Genomic DNA, 23,334 nt, shown 5'->3' with positions numbered 1-23,334 from the left:
TGCTTTTACCCTCTGGTAAAAGGTATATCTCTGGGGTCCCACCTTGGCTTTGTTTGGGAGCTTTATTAGCATGCAGTGAGAGGATGGAATTGTGCATCCAACAGGACAAAGCAGAACATACCTGTTCAGGTATGGGGTGCGTATGGAGAGAATCTGGCTCTGCAGTCCATGCCTCCTGCCTGCAGGAACCGACTGGAAAGGCAGCTGCCCCCAGCGTCTAGGAAGTTGGTTCCAGACGGAGAGTTTGAAACAGCGCAGGGCTTCAGATGGCTGCACTGCTCTTGGGTGACAGTGTCTGGTGTCTGCACAGAGCAAGAGCCCCTCATAGCAGCAGGGAGATGGAAAAAGCGCATCTTCTACTTGGTCGATGTACTGGCGCTACTCCTGCCTTCCAGGCTGTTCCCAAGCAAGCCCCGAGTGTGTGTGTGGGGGGGGGGGGGGGCGGGGGGAGGGGGGCAGGGAAGACCACCTCCCTTTCATGAGAGTGCTTTCCCCAGGCAGGCATTTTTATTTCCCTTTGAATCTTAAACCATTACATTTTCAGTGATGCATTTTTATGTTTACAATTGACATCTTCATAATAGGATGAAACCTTTGAGCCAAAGCTCAAAGCATGAAGCTTTGCCTGCAGTAAGAACTTAAATTATTTTTCACCTACATGGAACCCAGTGGTTTTTAGTTAAAATTTAATAAACCTTCAACTGATGACCTTTCTTCCACGGAAAGGCCCAGAGTTGCAAAAACGAACTTTCCAATGAAATATATTTTAAGGAACGAGGACTGAACAAAGGGCTATTTAAAGCTGAACGCTTTGTCAATTTATCAGCTTGCGAACATTCTGTTCTCGAATCCCCCATCGCTTCTGGGATGTATAGAACAGTGGGGCCTGGCTTAATCGAATACTATTGATCCGAGTGTGTCACGGTGATCTCATTGAGAGTAATCAATAGTAATCCAAAATCAATCAATCTGCTCTTGCACTATCATTTATCAAATCTGAATACACCAAATTATTTGTAGGCGTCATGTTACAAAGAAGAGAAAATGGGGGGAATGGGGACAGTTAATGGTTTCTATTGAAAAGCAAAAGCAATCTGTCTCTTCTCTTAAGGGAGATGCTTGAGCCAGGACTACTACTTGACAAATGCATTTCTTGTCTCATTAAAGCATCCTAAATTTATAATTCATTTCACCCCATTCCTGAGAGCAAAAAGCAAAAATCGTTCTTAGGTAGTTAGCCAACCTGTTAGAAAGCTCACTAGTGCCCCTAACTCATTTAACAAAAGCTCTTCCGCAAGGATTCAAATGCCTGTCACCCATCAGCTGGAAAATAAGGAGACTAGACTGACACAGAACGAAACACAGCATCTTCTAACATCAGAAATGATGTTGAATGGAATCGCAGCGGGAAAAGGAATACTTAATTTCTCCAGAGAGAATGAACTGCATAGACACGCCTGCTTATCAAAGAAGCGGTTGTTGGCGCTGGGGGTTCCTTTATCAACATATTCACCTGTAATTGAGCCAAGGTAATAAATCCTTCTATTCATTACAGAACACTCCAAAGCACCCCTACTATTGTACTTGAATGAAAAAAGGCAGAGGGTCTAAAACATTTACTTTTGCTAATGTGAAAGTGTTGGCATTTTCCTTCATTCCTGATAAGCCAGTGCCAGTTGAAGTGATTATTCTTTTCTTATTCAAAGCCTATCAGCATTTCGAAAAGCTCTTTCCACCTTATCAGGTGTATGAACAGCACAGTTACTGAAAACAGTTTGTACAGCTCCTCTCTCTTTCTGCCACACTATCTGATAAACCTCCGACTAACTAACTGTATTTACACACCATCCAACCCAAGTTGTCTCTTCCCCACACTGGAGGCCGGCTCCAGTTTGTCAGAGGTTTCTCTGTGGTGACATGAACTTCACAAAATGTCAGCAGCAACTACCCCCAACTGACCGCCATCAAGACCGCACTACAAAAGCACTCAACTGGAATGAATGCACCACAAACAGAAGCAAAGGAAAAACAAATCAGGGAGAAGTTGAAGGCAATCTCTTTGGAATTCCAGGGGATTTTTTTTTTTTACTTTAGAAATGACCTGTGTATGCAAATACAGCTGAAAGTCACACACTTACCTTCTCTCCCAAAGCCTGCCAGAGCCTTTGGCCTAACAAATGAAGAAAAGCAGTTTTTCCAAATAAAAATGAAGTTGAAAGGGAGGAGGTTCAAGTACAGTGAGTGAACTCAGGAGACTGAGTGGTCATTGCTCCCCACATTTCTGGTTAGCTCAACAAGCAGGCACAGAGTGGTAAGGACACAAGCTAAGGAAGATAAGGGAAAGAGCTGAAAAAGAACAGAGCAAAGCATGTTGGGGGACCAGGTTCTAACCCCAATCCATCACCCAAACATGCCCTAAACAGTAACAATGTGGCCACTACAAAGAATTAAAAGAAGAAAAAAAAAAGACTTAACAATGCAATCTGAATGCTAACCACTTCTTTCTCTCATTCTTGGGATGGAATTAAATGGACAGGCTCCAAAAAGGCATGGAAAAAGAATCGGCCTCCAAACCAAGGTAGGTCCATGCCCTGCTCAGATTCTGTCTCTCAACACATGCTTAACCCAGTTCCCAGCAAAGACACATGGCATGGCAGACCTCACTTAGGGGTAGCTCTTTGGAGCATGAAAGCCACAATGACATTTCTAGAACATGCAAGAAGTCTGAAATGTGCTCGAGTTACTAAGAGCAAACACGCAAACCTGAGGGAGCCTCTGTCTGGGCCTGAGGAGCCCACGTGTGCTTCCCCTTGCCTTCCTGGATATTTAGGGGAGAAGTCACCGAAACATCTACTCCTGATGCTGTCTGGGTTCCAAGAATAGGAGGAGCCTTTCCTGAGATGACCAGGGTGGTGGGATGGATTAGTCAAGTGGCTAGAGCTGCCCACGTAGTCATAGTTGTCTCTCCACCCAATACAATGGCCCCTGATGCAGGACACAGGTCGCTCTGAAGACTATGGGTGAAAGGGATGCTTCTTCTGTCTCCAAGGACCTAGTGCCTACTGCTTATAATTACTTTCTATTAGGGAAAAGGTCCAGTGCTCATACACCATATACATCTCTCCCTTCCTTTGCTCAGGAGCAGTGGTTGATGCATATACTCTTTCTCCAGAAACGATCTGATGGACTTTCATAGATTAGTGGCTGTCAAGAACATCTGGTCTGAGGATTCTTTCACTTCTGGGAAATGAATATCACTTAGATGGCCAGCTTTCCCTCTGAGACGTTAAAATGATCTGGAATAAAGGAGGGCAAAGAGTGATGGGCTGAACACCTGACATTTTTCCCTTGTAAATAAGTTCCCCAGTCTCTATAATTTTTCATATTATCTACTGTTTTTACTAACTCAATATAATAGTTGACATTTTTTCTAAGGTAAATGAAATCCTTGCAGAAATAAAATGTAACAGTATGCTAAGCATCTTAAAAAGGTCCGCTTTTAAAAACATTGGAACCCACATTATAAGTTCTTAACTGAAGAATAAATGTATTAATTTAAAAAGTCCTTTGTTTAAATTCTCAAAAGAAGTATAAATGAAAAAAATTTCCTAGAGCAGATGAAAAAGAAATAATTATGTATAGTAATATCATATTAAGCATGGAGAGAAAAGAAATCTAGAATATCTATGTTTTCCATACACATGTTCTTAATGTCATTAATTTTTTTGCATATCAAATAAGCCCCACGAAAAGGAAGCACAAGGTATTTTTTCTTTCTCAGAAAATACCTATGCCAAATTCGACATGAAAAGGGATGTCTCCATTATAAGTAATTGAGTCTCTATTTACTTCCAACAGAAATAAGAGTTGCCATCTCAGAGACTTAAAAAAAAAAAGCTCTATCATTACTTCCAAGGTAGCAGAGAGGTTTAAAAAAGTTTAAGTTAGATGTTCGGCTTCCTCCACCCCCCTAAGCCCACAATTATCTATGCTATCTATATGTTCACTACTAATTTCAAAACGAAGCCAGCAAGCAAGCTGGTTTTCATTACATTTCTCCTAGCTGACACTCTGGTAGCATAAGAGAATGTTCTGGAAGCTCCTCTCTTATTTAGAATCATCTTGACCAAAGGCGTGAGGAGAAGTCTCTAAGCTGAAGCAAACTTACATGAACAAGTCTGTGATAGATCTCATAGCCTTCAGTTTGCCTGGTATTAATTTGTTTTCTTTGGCTAGGTAAGTGCTACCAGAGTACATTACACAGAATGTTACTTCCCATCCACAAGATGAAAAGATGAAACCATTCTCTTTCACTCAAGCAGTATGAGAAAAGAATGAGAAGTAGATATAACAAAGGCTACCTTTAAAAAAATCTTTTTTTTTACTTTAAGTAATTAAAAAAAATTTTTTTACACTGAAATCTAATCTTTAGGTAAACTCTCCCTGAGTTTAACACTCTAAATAAGCATTTAATAGATTTAAATGCTCAGAGCAAGTGTTCCCATTTATTATATCTTGTGAAAGAACTACATAGAGTCATACATTGTCTCTCTAATGGCCAGTGTGGCATGTTCTATATCTATATTTAAATGCACATAGAAACCTGTGCCTATATATTGAAAGAGGAATTTGATAGAATGGGGAGAAGCCAAATTGCTTAAAACTGTATCTTTTTTTTTTACTGTTTTGCTTTAGTGAGTCATCTCCCAAATATATCACCACAAATTAAAATATCATAATATGAAGAAATCAAAATATACAAAGCAAGCCCCTTCAAATATTTTTAAATAATAAAGGGGAATATAGATGTAGACACACAAACTACGTACCAATTCTAAATGGTCTCAATTCGATTGTTTTACATAATTGATTAGAAAACGTATCTAAAAAATACATCTAAAAATCACCCAACTACGAGATAAAAAGAAAATGGGCACTTCTACAATTAAAAGGTGTTTGTCGAAATTATAAATGGAAGTTATCTTTATTAGCTGAGGCTTCCTTAGATCTTAGGAAGTTAAAGGATAAAATAAACTCAAAACAAGACTAAGATGCCAGCTAAACCTTTACAAAGCAAAAGGCTATCACTTTAGCCTAGGAAATAGAGAAGCTAACTTTTATCTGATGTACTGGCATAAAGAAACAGCAAGAATATATTTTTCTTGAACACAGAAATATCAATCAATTCAAATTATACATACAGAAATAGGTAGGACATGAGCTAGGAACCTAAACAAGAACATGAATGAGGACAAGAATTAGATTGAAATTTTATTTGGACAAGTATTTCCTCAATATCCTGTCAGCTTTTCTAAACAAAATCACAGACCTCTAAACTTACCTTAAATAATAGAATCCAAGAATTCTGAAATATAAACTATATGTACTTTATAGAATGAGAATACTATTTTATATTTTCTTTTAGCAATAAAATAAGCAAATTACATATTTCTGTGCTACAGATATATATATATATAATTCATTATTTTCTTTTGAATTTAGTGGAAAGCTATCATGTCTCATTAAGATATATTTATCAGGTCCATTTGTTTAAGAAAACAATGCAGTCAAGAGCTAATTCAATTTTTTTTGGGGGGATATGGGCCCAAATCATTAAATTATGCATTTAATATTAGTAGTTTACTTCGTATCTTACAAATTATCCAAGGTATAAGATACTGGATTTAGGAGTTTCTAATTAAACATTTACAAAATAAGAAATAAATGTACTTATTAGGTTTCCTGTTACCTTCCTTTTATATAGCAAGTAATTGGTTAATTTAGTTTAAAATAGGGCCAGTGAATACCTGAAATACTACTTTTAGGTTAAAATCATGCCTGGCAATTTTTTTTTATGCCTGGCAATTTAACTGGCAATTAACTGACTAGAAAAATAGTTGAGATCCTTTAATATATAAATATACATGATAACTCTTAACATCATATCCATGTTCTACATATAAAGCTCTGCACATACTTATATGCATTCCACATGCATACCATACACACAAATACACACAAGTGTGTATGCACCCTACTGCTTTGAATTTTAAAATACCACATATATATTTATTTCTAAATAGGACAGATCACTTATAGCCACCCATAGATGCATAGATATGGAAATAATAATCAACAGCAGAACACATGAAATGCAGTGAGAAGAATGCCAGGCGGCAGAGATGCTTGGCGTCCTTCCCTGCGTTTCAAATACACACCTAAGCATAAGCATGATTGGAGAAAGAGAACCAAAATATTTCACTGTCAGGGAACGCAGAGAACTGCAATTCATTTCTATCTCCTGTGCTTTAGGACAATAACAATTTAATACAGGACCAGTGGATGTAAAAGAGATAAAACCCGAACAAACTGGGCTAGTGTCATCAAAGATTTGCTCCCGAGAGTTGGCAAGGGCCGGAGAGCCTTCACACTTCGAACACATCAACACTGTATTGTTTCTCCCCTCCATGAATTTGATATGAAGCAAGATTCATGGCCAGGTTTCTCACTGGCAGTGTCTAAAGTTCTACAGACACCCCCGCACATCCACCCCCCCCACACACACACATGCTCTTCTCTTATTTCTAAACACTTGCCAGGTGATCCTAAAAAGTTCATCACAGATGAATTGATTGAATGGAAATCATTCCTATTAATTGCCATTTCTATGACTAAGGATCCCAGGAAGCGTAGTATAGAATATATAAAGCAACAGAAACTAAATCTTCAGAGCTGAGAAGCACTTTAGAAGTCAAACAAAGAATCATTTTGTTTAGTCATTAGGTTGAAAGAAATGTTAAGGAATTTTTCACGAGGAATCTAAACTTGAGGCTGAGCATTAGGCCTACCTGCCAGAAGAACATCTCTTTGTCTTACTTCGCAGGAGTAAGGTCTGGTGAAAGTCTCATGATGCAGACCCATTGAGAAGTTACCTGCCCCCTTTGATGAATAGCACCACATATATAAAATTAATTGCATAAGTGTGGCCCAGCTAATGAGATGGTTCTTATCTTTTCTCAACACAGGAAGCACAAGTATTTTTCTGCTGACTTGATAAATTTTATAGAAAAGCCTAAAGGGCTATGAATGCAGGGAATATCTGATTGAAAGGCCTCAAAGACACAAATGACAAAAAATTCAAAGATCTGGAAGATTTAAGTTAAAACTGATGTCCTGCCTGAGTCTCCTTTCAAAGCTTCATCTCTGTTCCATTTTACTTTGCAAAGAACAAAACCAACCTCACTTCCTCACTTTCACCCCACTCCACCCCTTGCTCCAATGAGCATTTTTAAAAAAACTGAATTATAATACCTTTCTTTGTGATATGACTAATATATATTACAGATCAGATTAATTCAAAGAAATATATCAAAGGCTGTCAATTTAAAATTACAAACACAAAAAAGGCAATGATATCTTATTGGGGGGAAAACACTGAAAAAAAATGATCACCCATGCAAGAGAATTAATGGATATCCACAAGGGCTTTACTAATAACGTGGGTTAATTACCGCTGCAACACACTAGGCTCAGTAAATAAAGCAGCAGTGCACAAACACATTACGATGAGAAACCAGCACTATAAGGACTTGCCAACACCATCACCCTTGCCTCTGCCCAGCAAAGGGAAAGCTGTTTTCCAGTCCTTTCTGGAAAAGGAGGATTTCTAAACTTATCACCAAATGTGCAACGGCTAAGGAACTCACATAAGTATGCAGACACAAAGAACTGAAACCTGGGCACTCCCACACCCATTCCACATTTATTCCATTAACTCAAAAACACTTTTTTTCTCACTTCAAGGAGAAAATCATATGTTACATAATACATCTGGTAGTCTGATGATAGATACTTTGGGGTGAGTACAGTGGCTATTTAATGTTGAGAAAAATATGATTAACTTGCGTGCTTTCATGACACAGTGGGCAAAATGACGGGAGTCTGTGGTCCCTGTACACCAGCCCTTCATGCAGCTGGCTATCACTTGCAACAATTTACAAAGAAATCCTGTGAAAGCATTACCTACCTACCTACCTTGAAAGCTGCAGTTTCCTCCAATTTATAGAAAGGAAACAGGAAGAAAACATGAGCTTTGATTCTGGAGTTTAAGTATTCTTTCTTGGAAAAATAAACTTAAAAGGTCCGTGCACAGTTCTCAAATATCATCAGATCTAAAATGACTTAGGCAAGGTCCTCTACTTGCTTAAAAACAAAAACAGCCTTCGCTGTAATGGAAGCATTCTTTTGCTGTTACTGTATACATTTAATTTTTCTTCTGCCTATTTTTATCTCGTATATTTTGGCTTTAGAGTATTACCTGAGGCTCGGTTTCTTTACATTTACTTTGGCTTTTAAGAAGAAAAAATGAGCCTGAGGATAAGGTGGGATAGGGAGTAAAACCCTGAAATAGAAAAGTGTAGACCACATACAATAAAACTTGCGTAGCTTCAAATACGAATCTTAACACGCAAATCTGTTTAATATTCAATGCTTGGATTTCAATGATCAAGCTGAAATTTACTAAACTATTCCCTCCTTCGCCTTGCCTGTTTGGGGGTGTTTCAATTGCCTTTTCCTTCTTCCAACAGCTGTGACAACTGTTAAAACAGTCAGTAAAATTAAGTCTGCTCTATAATCCTGTAGTCAATGTTACATTTTAATCAGAGGTTGAAAGGCATTCTATGTGATGAGCACGCTCATTTAGAATGATTAGACTGACACATATGTCAAAATGAGCAGATATATTATTTTCATCTATTTATTCTCCCAGTTATTACTGCTATTAAATGTGAAACAAGCTTTCAAGTAGTATGTTCTTTAGTGTGCTGGCACGTTTCCTAAAATAAAAAATACATAGTTAGAGGTTAAATATTTTAGACTCTCCTAATAGTGGTCAATAAATTGTGTGAATCTTTTTAACAGCCTCCGAAGCAGAAATGGTCCAAGGTTTCCCCCTGAAATAGCAAAACTGCTTTCATTTCCCTGTATACACACACGTGATGGGGTTTAACCTAGTACAATTACTATGAATATTAATAGCATGTATAAATTCTGCGGTTTATTAATTGAGACAGAGAGGCAGATGCGTTGCTGAGCATTAGATCTCTCTGCCTGTCCAATGAACCGCACAGCCATCAGCGCGGCATCCGGACAATAAATCAGTTGTTTCTTTTTTTTTTCTTTAAAGATGACTTTTAATTGAGACCAAAAAAAGAAAGCTAGTTTGAATCTTGCGCCAAAGCCAAAAGGACATGTGCCCTGGTTTCATTTAAATGCACTGCTTAAGAGGCTTATCTAAACGAATTATTCAAATGAGCTAGAAGAAGTTAAATTCAAGAAAACTACTTTAAACAGAAGCCTCTGGAGGGTTTTTAAAAGTTTGCTTTGTTTATTTATTGACAGGAGAAAGTTCAGAAGCTGGGGAAGTAGTGGAGAGTGATTCCCCGATCCAGAGACATTTTAAACTCCCTGCCCACAGCCCCTGGGCACAGAGTCCTGCAAGCTGGTCCAGGCCCACCTACCTTTGTTTATTTCCTTCATCTTTATTTTCACATGATTTAAGGTTGCTTCTCTCTGAGTACCTCAAAGCCAGGCAGGCACTGTCTTCTAACCGCTCTGCTTTCCCCCAAGTCCATTCCCGAGCTAATATTCCCTAAGCGAGAGTGCGTGGGTGTGAGCGCGGACACACTCCGACACTGTCCGGCCACTGAGAAGACAAGTCTCTCTGACTTACAAAGCCTTCCAATGTGCAGTCGCTAAGGACAGCTAGTGGACACCAACCTATAATGCACTACCTCATCTTCTAGAGTTTTCAGATTTTCTTCGCCATCCGGAGAGCAAAATAATTTGCCAAGAGCACTCCTTCCAGAATTATAACAGTTGCCCTTAGGGTAATGGGAAAGCAAAGCCTTCTAACTGACTCAAGGGTAAGAGAGCTCAGAGGTAGCAATATTTTATCTTTGCAGTGGGTTGAAATTAAGTTGATGACTTACTCTTTTACACAGGAATGCCTAATTTACTTCTCTCCACCCCCCCAATTCCAACGCAAATAAATGCCCCCATGTGCAAATATATTCATAAATACGAATTCAACTGCATGCAATAACAAGAGTACTTGTCTGTTTTTTCTTCTTTTCTTTTTCACTGGACCTGGTAGTGAAACAAACCCACAATCTCAGCGTTGTCTATTTAAGTGGAAATCTGGAAAGTCAGAATTGTTTCTTCTTTAGGTGGGTTTTCCCCCTCCCCTTAAATATTTATAATGTGTGAAAATCTCATGTTACTTAATGTACTGCTCTGTCAGTTAAGTGCTGACTTAATGCTAACCATGCAAATAACATTATTCTACCCTGAATTGCATGAGGCTAGTTTTTGAAATTGTGCTCTGAAGGAGAATTAGTAAATGTGCAATTTTGCCTCTAACGCTGCACGTGAAGAAATGACAGAGCGCTGAAAATAACTGTCAAACTGCAAATACATAAGAGGCACTCAATAGTATAAATCATTTTGAATATTGTATTTTAAAACATCTTTCCTTGGGGAAATGGGTCCTAGTAAAAGACGCATTTTAACAGTTCACTAAGCATTTGTGCCAAGTGCCTATTCTTAGCACCTGAATAAGAAGTGACTGTCACACAGCTGTTTTTCCTGACAGTCCCCTAGTCTTGCCTCAAAGGTAACGCCGCTGTAGTCAGAGAACAATTCTCGACTTACTGAATTAGGAGATCGCCCTCAGCACAAAAGACACCAGGCAGTCATAAACAAGCACTCGTGCACACCGAAAGCCCAAGGCATTACCTGAATCAATGTGCAAAAGATACATTCTGTCCACCGCTCGCCGCGCACACACGCGCGCACACGCGCGCGCACACACGCACAATCGCACACCCCCAAGACGAGTTTTTAAAAGGAAAGAAAAAGGTACCTACTCTTCCTCGTAGTGCAGGGAAAAAGATTCAGGAAGGCAAAGTTCTACCGAATCCATGTGCGACCGGCAACCATTATTTGGGCACCCCAGCAATAAATCAAAGTTTCCTCGACAGAGCGGCGCGCAATTAACACAAATGTTCTCCCAGTGACAAGCCTGTGGGCGCAGCCAGTTGGGACCAAAGCTCTCACACTCTCCTAATCAAGGACTTAAAGCCCCGATTGGAGCTTATTAATATGAAGTAGGGCTTTGCATATGCAGTCCCCCCGGCCCAGGCGCGCAGCCGATTGGGAGGCCGCTGCCCAATCAGGAGGGAGGCGACCCGAGCCGCCCGGCCCGAGCAGGCAGGTAGAAAGCGGGGTGCAGAGGCGGGAGCCGAGAGAAAGAACCGGGACCTGCACCGTCCTCCCTCCCTTGCTCCTCTCCCCGCCCTCTCAGGCTCTCTTCCTCCCCTCTCTCTCCTTTCCTCTCCTCGTCTCTCCTCTCTCCCTCTCTCCTCTCTCTCTCTTCTTTCCCTCTCCTCTCTCTCTCCCTTCCTCTCTCTGTCTCTGTCTCCCTCCCCTCTCTGTTTCTCTCTCCTCTCCCCGCTTCGCTCTCTTTTGCTCTCTCGCTCTCTCCTCTGCTGGGAAGCTTCCAAAGAAAGCTAAGCAAACTTAACTCTCTAAGCACTGGAGGGCTGTGTCTCGGGTGTTTAGTCTAAGAGCTCCTTTTTCTCTGACCAGAACTGGCACGCAGATTCTCAGTTATACTGGGCAAGGATGCTGCAGAAGGTAGAGGATCTCCTGAGTCCTACCTTCAGCTGCTGGAGGGGGGACGGGCGGGGGAGGGGGTTTGTTGGAAACACTCTGGGGGCTGGCATTCACCGAGCAAGTACTCGACTTTCTCAGGGATTCCTGGTCCTGCATTTCCCTACCTTCCTCTTATGCACTGGGCTTCGTTCTTGTTCTTTTCTTTTCCTTCCTTTCTTTCTTTCTTTCTTTCTTTCTTTCTTTCTTTCTTTCTTTCTTTCTTTCTTTCTTTCTTTCCTTCTTTCTTTCTTCCCTCCCTCCCTCCCTCCCTCCCTTCCTTCCTTCCTTCCTTCCTTCCTTCCTTCCTTCCTTCCTTCCTTCCTTCCTTCCTTCCTTCCTTCCTTCCTTCCTTCCTTCCTAGACATTCTTCTAAACTGTTGGGGCACGTGTACGGACTCCTATTTTTTTGAGGTTCAGTGCAGTTGCAAGGCAAGTACAAAAGAGGCAAAACTACACCCAGGCCTGTGGCAGAAATGCCTGGGTCAATTATTCTGTGAATTTCTTTACCTGCTTCTCTCTCTACACAGAGGAATACTGTGGTTAGCTTTTCAAAACCAAGGCCAGCAGCTGCTTAGTGAACTGCATTCTTCAGTTTTGGGGGGCGGGGGGCAGGGGGGGGAGCCTGAGGGCTACTGAGGACCAGAGAATACATAATAGGAATCTCAATGCATTAGGACAAAAATTCAGACTGCATTCTGCCCTCCCTCTCTTTTGGGGGGGGGGGGGGTTAGGGAAAGCATTACTAAACAGCGCAGTTAAATGTTCTTAATCATATACTTCAACACAAGCTTCCAATCTGAGAGCCATATACTCTTGATGTGGTTTTCCCCGAAACATCAGCTTTGCCGTGAAATACAATATATAGATTTGTTTCTACATATAATATACCCCAAATGCTTAAAAAAATTAACTCAGGAACATTTTGTAAATTGTCACGTACAGACTGATGCTGAAACTTGATTTAGAAATATAATAATTTATGAAATTAAGAATTTTCAGACAAAAGTATTTCTTTTTTTAAGAACAGGATATATGAATGGAAGATGTGTTTTCCTTTAGAAGTGATTGGTTTGTTTTTAGTTTCTAAGTAACAAAGAATTTTATTAGATACTATTTTAAACTATGATATTTTATACTACACACACAAACACATGCACAAATAGATATCAATTATTTGTAGCAATACTACTCCCTTATGGAGAATGGAAGACCCACAGTTTTTATATAATTCACATCTACTGCCTAACAACCGTTTGCCGCTTAATGCTTACCCATAGAAATAGTATAATCTCTGAATGTATGTAGACTAATGAGCCGCCAATGAGATCAAAATAAATTAGTTCAGATACTCAATTGTGTGTTAAGTTCACTAAGTTAGAACTCAGCTTTCTCAACCCTGTCAAATTTTTCTGCCTTTAAATAATACAAAACACTACGATAGAACAGTCACATTAAAATTCAAGATATAAAAATGACAGACATGCTTTAGTTTCCACAGCAGAAGTGATTTCCCTGGCATGTATTGAGCCCTATTTAAGATATAGGCCCAATTTCTTTTATTTGTGGTCCGAATGCATACAAGTTTCTACTTGAGAACTCAGATAGCAGAAACTGTGCCTGAGAATACTGTATAAAAGCAGGTAGTAAAAGCTTAATTACCAGTAGCATTATGCTGTCTATATTGTTAAATGTGAACTCTGCAATTAAGATGTAAATTTGGTTGTGAGCAATGAATTAAAAGAGCTTTGAGATGTAGAAGAAAATCCAACCGTTCTGCAGGCACTGGAGGGGGAAAAAAGATTTGTCTATTCAATCTGAAATGAGACATGTAATCATTTTATAATTAAAAAATAAATAAAAAGGAAATTGAAAGAGTAACATGGTTTTTCTAAAATGTGATAAAAGAAATAGGGAAGCTAATAAAGCATTCGAAAGAAAAATGTCTTGGGCTCATGTGATTAGTCTCCTGATTTCGGAGGAAACTGACATTCTTAGGGTAAGTAATCAATTCACTGCACATATTTAAAAATATCCCAACAACAAAAACAAAAAGAGTTTTCCTTATTTTATTTAGGGATTTCCTTTTTAAAAAAATTAAAACTATTCAAGGTGCTCATTCCATTTTAAGCTACTGTACACATTTCAGTTTTGTAGCTCTGCAGAGTCCTGCACTGCGTCCTTTGCATCCCCTGGCCGAATGGACCAGGCCTGTTTCTCCCTTCTTTGAAATGGCTTTTGAAAGACATGACTTGTAGTTAATTATGCATGAATGGATCTATAAGTCAAAAGTTATCTTTTATTTCCAGAATTTTCTCATTTCCCTTTGGGTACCAATCTGTCCCCTTGTGAACCATTTGATTCCACTGGTGTATATTTCTAAAGACCTTTTTACTCCGAGTCAAGCATCCGTCTTCTTTCTGTGCTTACAGATGCATGTTCAAACACAAAGCAGGGTCTCCACTGATTTCCACCCGCCGTGGTCCCTCGTGGCGAGGGGCAGGGCCCACTACGCCGGCTGCTTCTGAAGAGCCAGCATGTATGAGATTTGTAAGGTTGTTATGTTTTCTCCTGAGGATCATAGTGTCACCTCTACAAGTCAAGGTACTCTGATTCCACCTACTGTCTAGCCCATTTACAATTTAAAATAATATTGCCTGCACTAGCTTCCAAGACAGTTTCCAGAACACAGTATAAACACCTCAATCATATTTCCGAGTCTCAGTTTCTCACTTGAAGGAATCAAGAGTAGGTAATGACAGAAAATACACCTACCATGAGTAAACTGAGCACAAACCTTAGAAGAATTTTAATGAGAAAATGGGAGAGGGGGATGAAAAGAATTAAAACACTGAATTGCACAGAAGCCTGGAGGTGGCTCATTGGTCTACATACACTTCACAATCTTACCACAAGGAGTCTACTCAAGGCCGGGTAAATGGAGCTGAGCAAAAGGACCCCTGATGACTGTTTCACAAAGAATACTAAAACATTTGTGCATCTCAGTCTTTAAGGCACTGGGCCCTGCATTTATACCTGATTACAACTTCTTTCTTCAACAATTCAGCTACAAACATGGACACAGATTTATTCTCATACCCTAGCAAAACACACACACACTTCCAGCAGAAAATATCCCACATTTTCATTCAAAAGAACAGAATTTTAAACAAAAATTCTAAGGGGAAACAAAAAGTATATGCCTATATATTGTCTGTACCAACAATGTTATGGTAGTGTGGTTTGGAGTAATTTTCCAGAACATTCTAACAATTCTTATGTTTATAAAAGGTGACACAAAGTGCCTAGCCTTGTTGTTACTGATTATTAATGGCAATTTTAAAGGCACCTGACTTCCGTTTATGAAATTTAACAGAAAAATCTTTATGAAAACATTTATGGTCACTGGACTATTTTGAAGGTCCATTTTGATCTTATCTGGCTTATTTGCCATATGTTAAATATTTAAAACTCAACAAGGCACAACAAATTTTGATTTTTTTATATCACCTTGTAATCTGCTTTGCACACAAATCCTCAAGAGCCTAACACCTTTGAAATGCTGCTGAACTTCGTGAATCACCTGCCCTGCTCTCTTGATAGATTGGGCCTAGTATAATATGCCATCCCTGCAGTAAGCAAGCCAGGACAATTAAAAGCTACTGTTGTTCATGCTAAAAGAAAATCAACCATAAGTGCCCTAGGGAAAGAACCTTGAAGTATGCCCGAAACATGGCTCCTTTCTGCATCCCTCTCTGAGTGACCTGACCCTGAGTGAGTGCCCCTACTTGAATGAGCTTTCTGGTCTACACAGTGGGATTTTTTTTCCTTTTTCCCCAAACCCTTTCCATTGAGAATACAGATATCAGGGTTCCTCGTCTTGTTCTCTGTTCCCACTGAACTCTTACCAATTCACCATATCTCATTTTCTCCTGCCTTTCACTTCTGATGCTCAGGCTTTGCTATGTAAGTTTTAAGTTATTTTCACGACTGGCGCCAAGCAATTATTCCAAGAGAAAGTGATTTCTTTATAGAAGCAAAATAAAAAACCTCACCTTTTGGTGGGCTGGAGCGATAGCACAGTGGGTAGGGTGTTTGCCTTGCACGCAGTCAACATAGCCGACCCGAGTTCGATTCCTCCGCCCCCTCAGAGAACCCAGCAAGCTACCGAGAGTATCTCACCCTCAAGGCAAAGCCTGTCAAGCTACCCGGGACATATTTGATATGCCAAGCATAGTAACAACCAAGTCTCACAATGGAGATGTTACTGGGACCGCTCGAGAAAATCAATGATCAACAGGAGGACAGTGACAGTGACAGTGACACCTTTTGGATATACCTCTTGTATAAATTTATCCCATTCCCAGGTTACTAAGTCCATGCAATAACAATATTAATAAAATATAATAAGTCCATTTTCATAAAGCAATTAATCTCCCTTCACATAAAACATCAAATTCTTGTCCCAGTGTTTATATATGTGGGGGGAACAAAGAATCATAGGAAGATAAAAGAAATAGGGGTAATACAGTTTCTGTATAATGAATTTGGTATTATTTCACTTTCATTTTGCAAAGCCAATAATGCACATGGTGAAATGGCTATAAAAATTAAATTATAAACTAGTAGCCAACAGGAAAACTGACTTTAGTTACATTGTATTACTGACACACTTACCCTGATAAAATACCATGTGTTTCATAGTATCCTACAAGCTTTCTATAATCTACACAATCTGTATTTATAGAACCATAGTTAACATTTTGAGATTATACATTAATAAATGAGTTGCAGTTATATTCTTTCCTGAATGTTAAGCACCATGAGCTAAATGCAGAAAACATTCAAGGTCAATGTCCCATTTTAGACCTTTTCAGGCAGCTGTAATATTATGATAATCAAGCTTAAAATATTCCTATAGAAAGAGTAAATTAGCCTTTTCACTTGAAAGATGATTATGATAAACAATAAACCTAAGAGGGGACAAAATCCCTATTTTTAAAAGCCATAAATTGTTGACTCAATCATGTGTGTGATCGTGTCCAAAATAAAGGGTAGCTTAGCTCTCAGAGAGGCAGTGGGAGGGGGAGGCAGAGAGAAAGAACAGGAGGGGGGGCAACATAACAAACCTCAGGTGAAGCCATCTTTGCTTTGAGTCCAAGTGAAATTAACCAATCTTACCCAATTACCCACCTTAACCACTGCTCTCATATATAATACGTTGGAAGCTAAAAATGTTCATAAATAGGAACATCCTATTGAGGTTTATTTTTTCAGGCATGTATGACTGTTCAACACTATTCGAAAGTTCCTCTATTCTGCTAACCTTCAATCAAAATTTCAAAACAAAACAAAAAACTGAAACCAAACCAAAAGAGTGAAATATTTAGTATCTGGGATCCATATACACATGCTTAAAGAGGGGAATGTGTGTGTGCACAAACAGCTTTCATTAGAATTATGATATGCGTCAAAGGTTCCTTTATAGTTAAATATTTTTTGTTTGGGGCCACACAGAGTTAAATTTATGATTTATTCCCAGTTCTGTTCTTGAGGGTCACTTCTGGTGGTGCTCAGGGGACCAGGTGGTGCAGTGACTCATACTTGGGCCCCCTGCCTATAGAGTATGAAGTCTGCTAGAGAAACTATTGCTCTGGCTCCAAGGTACCTTATTGTTAATGAAAACATTTGACAAAAATCTATTTCTCCCAACCACAGCAAATTAGGGCTACTGGGTTTGTCGTGTTGGACACATGGTTTCATAACAAGTGGGTTAGAATCTGGGATAAAGACTTGGGCTAGGATTCCAACTTTGAGCAATGAAGCTTTGGATTAGGGTCACTTTCCCTAATGGCTGTCTCAGTTTTCCCAGCTATTCAATGGGGAGAGTAACACTGGTGACTTTCCAAACAATAGTTGTTTGCTGTGGGGACAAAGTCAACTTAGATATAACTGAACTCAGTAAACCAAGCACTTTCTGGATTATACCTGTGAATTTACAGTACTCACTCCTGATCTCTCAAGAATGGTTTCATAAATTATACTGGCATTCGATACATAGAGCCTTTCATAAATGTTAGTGCTATTAATTTTATATCTCATGGCAGGTACATTCCTTCAGTCTTTATTTTTGTCTAGAGGTTCATTGTTCCTAAGAAAATTTAGCCCAAGTATTTCCCCCTTTCATGAAAATGCCAACACTTGTCAGCATAAGATAAGCCAAACAGCATGCTATAATGCTTCCCTATCCCACTGGCTGATTGTAAAGAGAAAAGATAATAAAAAATGCCCCATCCTCAAAGCTACCCTCTTGGTCCATGTATGAGTATAAAGAAGACAGACCTGGTTACGTTGAGTGATTGCTGCACAGTCAACTACACACTGCCTACTAGGAGGAAAGGGAAAGAGAAATCACTCTCCTTTTCTCTTCGTTGAAGACCATTCCTTCACATACTGCTCCCCCAGCGGTTCAGTCAGTAATGCTGTGGATTTTATTACTATCTAGGCACATGGTCATTCACCCAAGATTTCCTTTGATTCGATACCCCATGAACTCAATTTCTTCACAAGACTTTGCTCTTGTTACAGTGAACAACTGCTAATCTAGGGCAAAATAGAAAGTCTGGGCAATAGTGAATGACAAGCAGGGAATGACTATGGGGTTTAGGAGTTTGTCTTGCTTACTCTAATGGTGAGGAAAATGAGAATGGTTAAGAGACTGAACCAAAATTAGACCCTCATCTAGTAGAAAGACCCTATTAGACAAGACTACATACATGCCTCCTTTTGCTAGGTTTAATAACAAGCTAAGTATGTTCATCTCACAATTCTTGCAATGTATCAGCATAGAAAACTCCAGTTGAGATTGGAGTCCTGAAAACTCCAGTTGAGATTGGAGTCCTGGAAGGACAAAGGTCCCAAGTAAGACCCAGTGGACATATGACTCTACAAATAAACACCAACTGTATACCAGATGATCTTCTATTTTTTCCTAAAGCTTAGAAAGACATAGAGTTACATATTAAAGAGAAGTGGAGATGAGTTCGTAGCAACAGATAGTCTTCCTTCTTCCCAGCTCATTGTCCTTTCATAAGTAAATATAAACCATTATTTCTTTGAAATATCCAGTTTATATTGAATGGCCACCCCTTTCCCACCTCAACCTACCAAATGAAACCAGTGGATCCGGGTCAAGTCTCCCTGTGTTCCCAGGGCCAGGGATGGAACTGATGAAATATATCTGTCAATGACGCAGGGAACCAATGAATAGGTCTTGGATGAGTGAGTGAATGAGAGAACTAATGACCAATGTTATCGAGAACTAATGACAAATGTTACCACTTGGTTTATTATTTTCAATTTAAGGAGGCTTCCAAATAGAATCAGATGATTTAGCAGAATCATTATTGTAATACTGGGAAAACTTTAAGAGATAAGATGATTTTTTAAAAGAAGAAAAAGGAGAGAAGAGAGTTTGATAGGGAGGAAAACCAGAAAGTCAAATGCTAAGGTGATCTATGAACAGTTTACATGTAGCTGAGAACTTCCTTTCTTTTTCAGTTTTCTGTATTTCCCAAATGTCACAAGGTATAAATACTAAAGAGTGAAAAAGAACTGCATGAAGAAAAAAATCCAATGAAGTTTCATCCCTGTTATCTAAGAATATGAGCATCCCCAGCCTAATGTGGAATGCTCTCTCATTTCATCTGCCGCTTTTAAGACCACAATCCCAGATACATCCTGGAAACAAATTTTATTTCATCATTAAAAAAGAAAGTGCTGAAAAGGACTGTTGGAAGAAACATTGGCATTTTCTTATTAAGAATTCTCAGCATTTTCCGATCCATAAAGTTTTCTTATAAAATGTTCACATGGATAATAGAAAGAATAGCCATACCACTCCTATTTCTACTGAAGCTGAAAGAGCAGTGAACACTAGAGATATTCCAAACGGAGGATAGTACCTCAACTTCTGGGAGAAGAATAAGAGCATTCATTAATCAGCAGAAAAAGAAAAATGATCTAGCCTCTGGCTACTCTCTACCTCTCTCTATGACCTGCAATTCTTTAGCCAAAGTTTGGGCAGTGGGGATGAGACAGATTAGAACCTATCACGTCAGGCACTGTCAGTTTTTATTTCTAGATAACCCTACTTGGAAGGCAAAAGGAGTGAGACCAAGAACAGCTTTCTCTGCTTTCTGGTAGGCTAAAGTTAACTGCAGAGGCATGAGGACAACCATGAATCCTGGCCCTCCCCCCAGTGTCACTGGACTTGCAGTTTGTCATCATACAGTGAACAGCTTACTGCAATACAAGCCCAGAAAACCTTAAGTTGTGCAATAATAAATCACATGATTAAAAAACCCATTCCCCATTTCCTAGAGCTGGTAGTACTTAAATTAGGAAAGGAAATATATTAAAGACAATGAGAAGAGAAAAGAAATAGATTAATCTGCTCTTCAATAGATTGAAACTCAAAGCAAAAATGTTAAATGTAATGAAGTGGATCCTTTTTAGAAGGGATACACACCTGGTGGTGCTCAGAGCATACTCCCAGCTCCGTGCTCAGGTATTACTCTCCTGGTGATGCTCAGGGGAGCCTAATGTGACTCTGGGGATTGAATTTAGGTTAGCCATGTGCAAGACAAGTGCCTTACCTCCTGTACTATCTCTCTGTCCATGATAATAATTTGTAATACTTCCTGAGAGGAGTGTTTCCAAAAATATGAAGGAAAAGAAAAAAGAAAAATGCACATTCTTATTATGCCATGAAAAGGTAATAGCTCTGAATGCCTCATTTTTTAAAAATTCTATACCTTTTATACTTCCAGGATCAATCTGATTCCTAAAAGTCTTGATTTTTGTGTGTCATCTTTTTAAATGACACACAAGACCAGAATGATAGTAAAGTGGTAAGGGTACTTGCCTTGCATGTGACCAACCTGGGTTTGATCCCCATCATCCCATGTGGTCCTCTGAGCCCACCGTGAGTGATCTCTCAGTACAGAGCCAGGGATAAGCACCATTGAGGTAACCCGAAAAACAATATATTTAAAAATTTTAAAATAAACAATTTAAAAGACACACCTTGGGTGGATGGGAGACTCTGTCTTCCTTTATGGTGGGGACCCTTTGTTCTGCCCAGGGTCATTGGGTCATCCACACCATCATTCTGAGCCATACCATACAGTGAGACAGGCTGTGGGTAGTCATTGAGAAGCATCTGTGACCATCCCATCATGTACCAGGGACACACCTGGTATATGATGGCTGATTTCATGGGCTGATTCATTAAACTTGCTTTACCTTAATTTCTTTGCTGTAAAAATGTCCAGTGATGATCTAACCTAATCTTGGTGTGAAGATGAAATGGAAATGTCTCTACCATCACAGGATCTCTACCTCCATAGTCTTTGAACAAGACCCCAATCCACTCCTCAGCCACTGATTGATAATCTCTGATATCAAAAGTTTGAAGTTCATCCCTGCCAGAATTTAACATGGGCTCAACGCTGAGATAGAATAATCTATGATCAACTGAAAATTCCTGTCCCAGGCTCATCCTCTTGCCATCAGGGAACTGGACAGAGGAAATGAAATAAAGCCACAAACTGGATATGGTGAGGATCCTTGTAAGCTATACCTCTCAGTATGTTGGTGATCTGCTCTGGGGCAAAATCCAGAATTTTGGGGACTGGATTATTTGTTAAGAACCACCAAGAATCCAAGAAAAGAGAGGCTTAAAAAAAAACCCATCTGCCTGCTAGCTACAGAAGGTTGCTGTGAAAAGAAATCAGAAAAAAAAATAAGTCAAGACTATGCAAATGTAAGAAGAGAAAACTTCAAACATCTTCCCAGGAAAGCTCTTTCTTTTACTTATTAAAATAATTAATATTAAGGAACTGTTATTGACATAGTCATTCAGAGTTGAGATTCAGGTATGCCATACTCCTACACCAAAGCCACCAGTGTCAGCATCCCTCCAATATTCCCAAGTTCCATCCCACTCCCCAATCGGCTTCCTGACAGGAACATTTATTTGTTTGGGTGTTGCAGTTTGGATCTCATGGCTCAGTATTGTTTGCTTTGTGGTTTAGACTATACATATAACCACCTCTACCTGGCCATGTTGATTCCCAACCATTTCTTTACACCCACCCCCCTCCCACACACACACACTGGTTTCTCTGCATCCATTCTTATTTCTTTAGCCAATAGTTAGAGAAACTCCTTCTGTTCTGCTGGAATGTTAGTGGCCCATGCTACATGTCAGGCCCAGAAATGGCAGGGGGCTTCCAGACCTTCTCTAGCCCTGCCAATGAGCACTAATTTTTTATTTTTATGGGGGATTTTTTGCCATGGGGTTATGTTCTCTCAGCCATATTCAGGGATATTGGTGCCACAGTTGTCCAAGTAGGTAGGACAGTCCAATGATTTGACAGTTCAAAAGTGCTGAGGGCCACCAGAGGCACCAAGAAGGAGGTGTTCTGGAGGCTCTGGTGTTGGGGACATGTGGTAATAGGGAATGGACAAGCTCATAGGGCATGTGATGGAGTGCAGTTCCCTCTCCCTTGTGCCCTATCATTCCCTTGCTGGTGCCCTTGTGCTTAGAACCCATCCCAGGGACTACCACATGCAGGATATGTCTTCTCCCACTTACATGTCACTCAGGATCGTGAGGGTCAATTGATTGCTTGAAAGGTTTTTTTTTAATCTAAAATTTTGACTGTCCAGGTGGTATTCAGTAGATCCCAGCTGGACCCATGGCTCTGAGCTGCTATGGTAGGTGGGCCTTGCAGTGCCAGGCACTGATGAGTTGGGCCAACCCAGGGTGTTCAGGGCTACCAGAACCATATTCTATTATGCTTGGGGTTCTTCAAGGCTGCCTCTGGACATGCTCTTGGAACCATGTGGTGCCAAGAATTGGATCCAGGTCAGAAAAATGCAAGGTTTGTGCCTAACTGCCCAGATCTCTTTATTACATTTTTGTTTTGGGAGTCACACTCAGTAGCGGTCAGGGCTTATTCCTGCTATGCACTCAGAGATGTGGTGCCTAGGATCAAACCTGGGTGGCTGCATGCAAAGCAAGTACCTTTTGCATTGTCCTACCCCTTCAGACCCTCATTTATTTACTAAAAAATTATATTTTGGTAGTGGGGTCACACCCAGCAGTGCTCAGGGCTTACTCCTGGCTCTGTACTCAGGAATTACTCCCAGCAGACTCAGCAGATAATATGGGATGAAAGGGATCAAACCCAGATAGGCCGTATGCATGGCAGCCACCCTACCTGCTGTCCTAGAGCTTTGGAACCTCATTTAAAAAAAAATCATGGCTGGGACCCTGCTACTACTCCAAAGTTCATAAGTCAAGAATCAGGGAATCACCTGGCTCCTCGGGAAGCATGTGGCTGAGTCTGGGTCTCACACAACCCCCCTGAGTCAGCATATCAGGAGTATGTCCCCAAAAGGCTCTCAACTGCATTCCAGGTGGGGGAAAAGAAAAAAGAGGCAGCAGAGCCGGGCGGCTCAGGCCGCGCTGAAGCATGTGTGAGATCCTAGCCTTTTCTTGCTAATTAACATTTTTTAAAATTGATTGCTATTCTGTAAATAATATGGAGATCT

At 39.9% G+C, this 23,334-nt stretch overlaps 1 protein-coding gene across 6 annotated transcripts in view; it reads right to left on the bottom strand.

Annotated features, from left to right (window-relative positions):
* Positions 1 to 23,334, bottom strand: part of ESRRG (estrogen related receptor gamma) — a 635,624-nt gene that overhangs the window by 236,462 nt on the left and 375,828 nt on the right. The window contains exon 1 of one of the 6 annotated variants that reach the window (XM_056110830.1): positions 10,929 to 11,156. The exons of the other annotated variants lie outside the window; for them this stretch is intronic. Coding sequence (XP_055966805.1) covers positions 10,929 to 10,984 — 56 coding nt within the window. The 5' untranslated portion in view covers positions 10,985 to 11,156. Of the gene's footprint in view, positions 1 to 10,928; positions 11,157 to 23,334 lie in introns of those variants that run through there. 6 annotated transcript variants of the gene reach the window in all.

Source organism: Sorex fumeus, unplaced genomic scaffold (genome assembly GCF_029834395.1).
Source record: "Sorex fumeus unplaced genomic scaffold, SorFum_2.1 ptg000010l, whole genome shotgun sequence".
Lineage (NCBI taxonomy): Eukaryota > Metazoa > Chordata > Mammalia > Eulipotyphla > Soricidae > Sorex > Sorex fumeus.
This window is presented reverse-complemented; position numbering and strand designations above follow the sequence as displayed.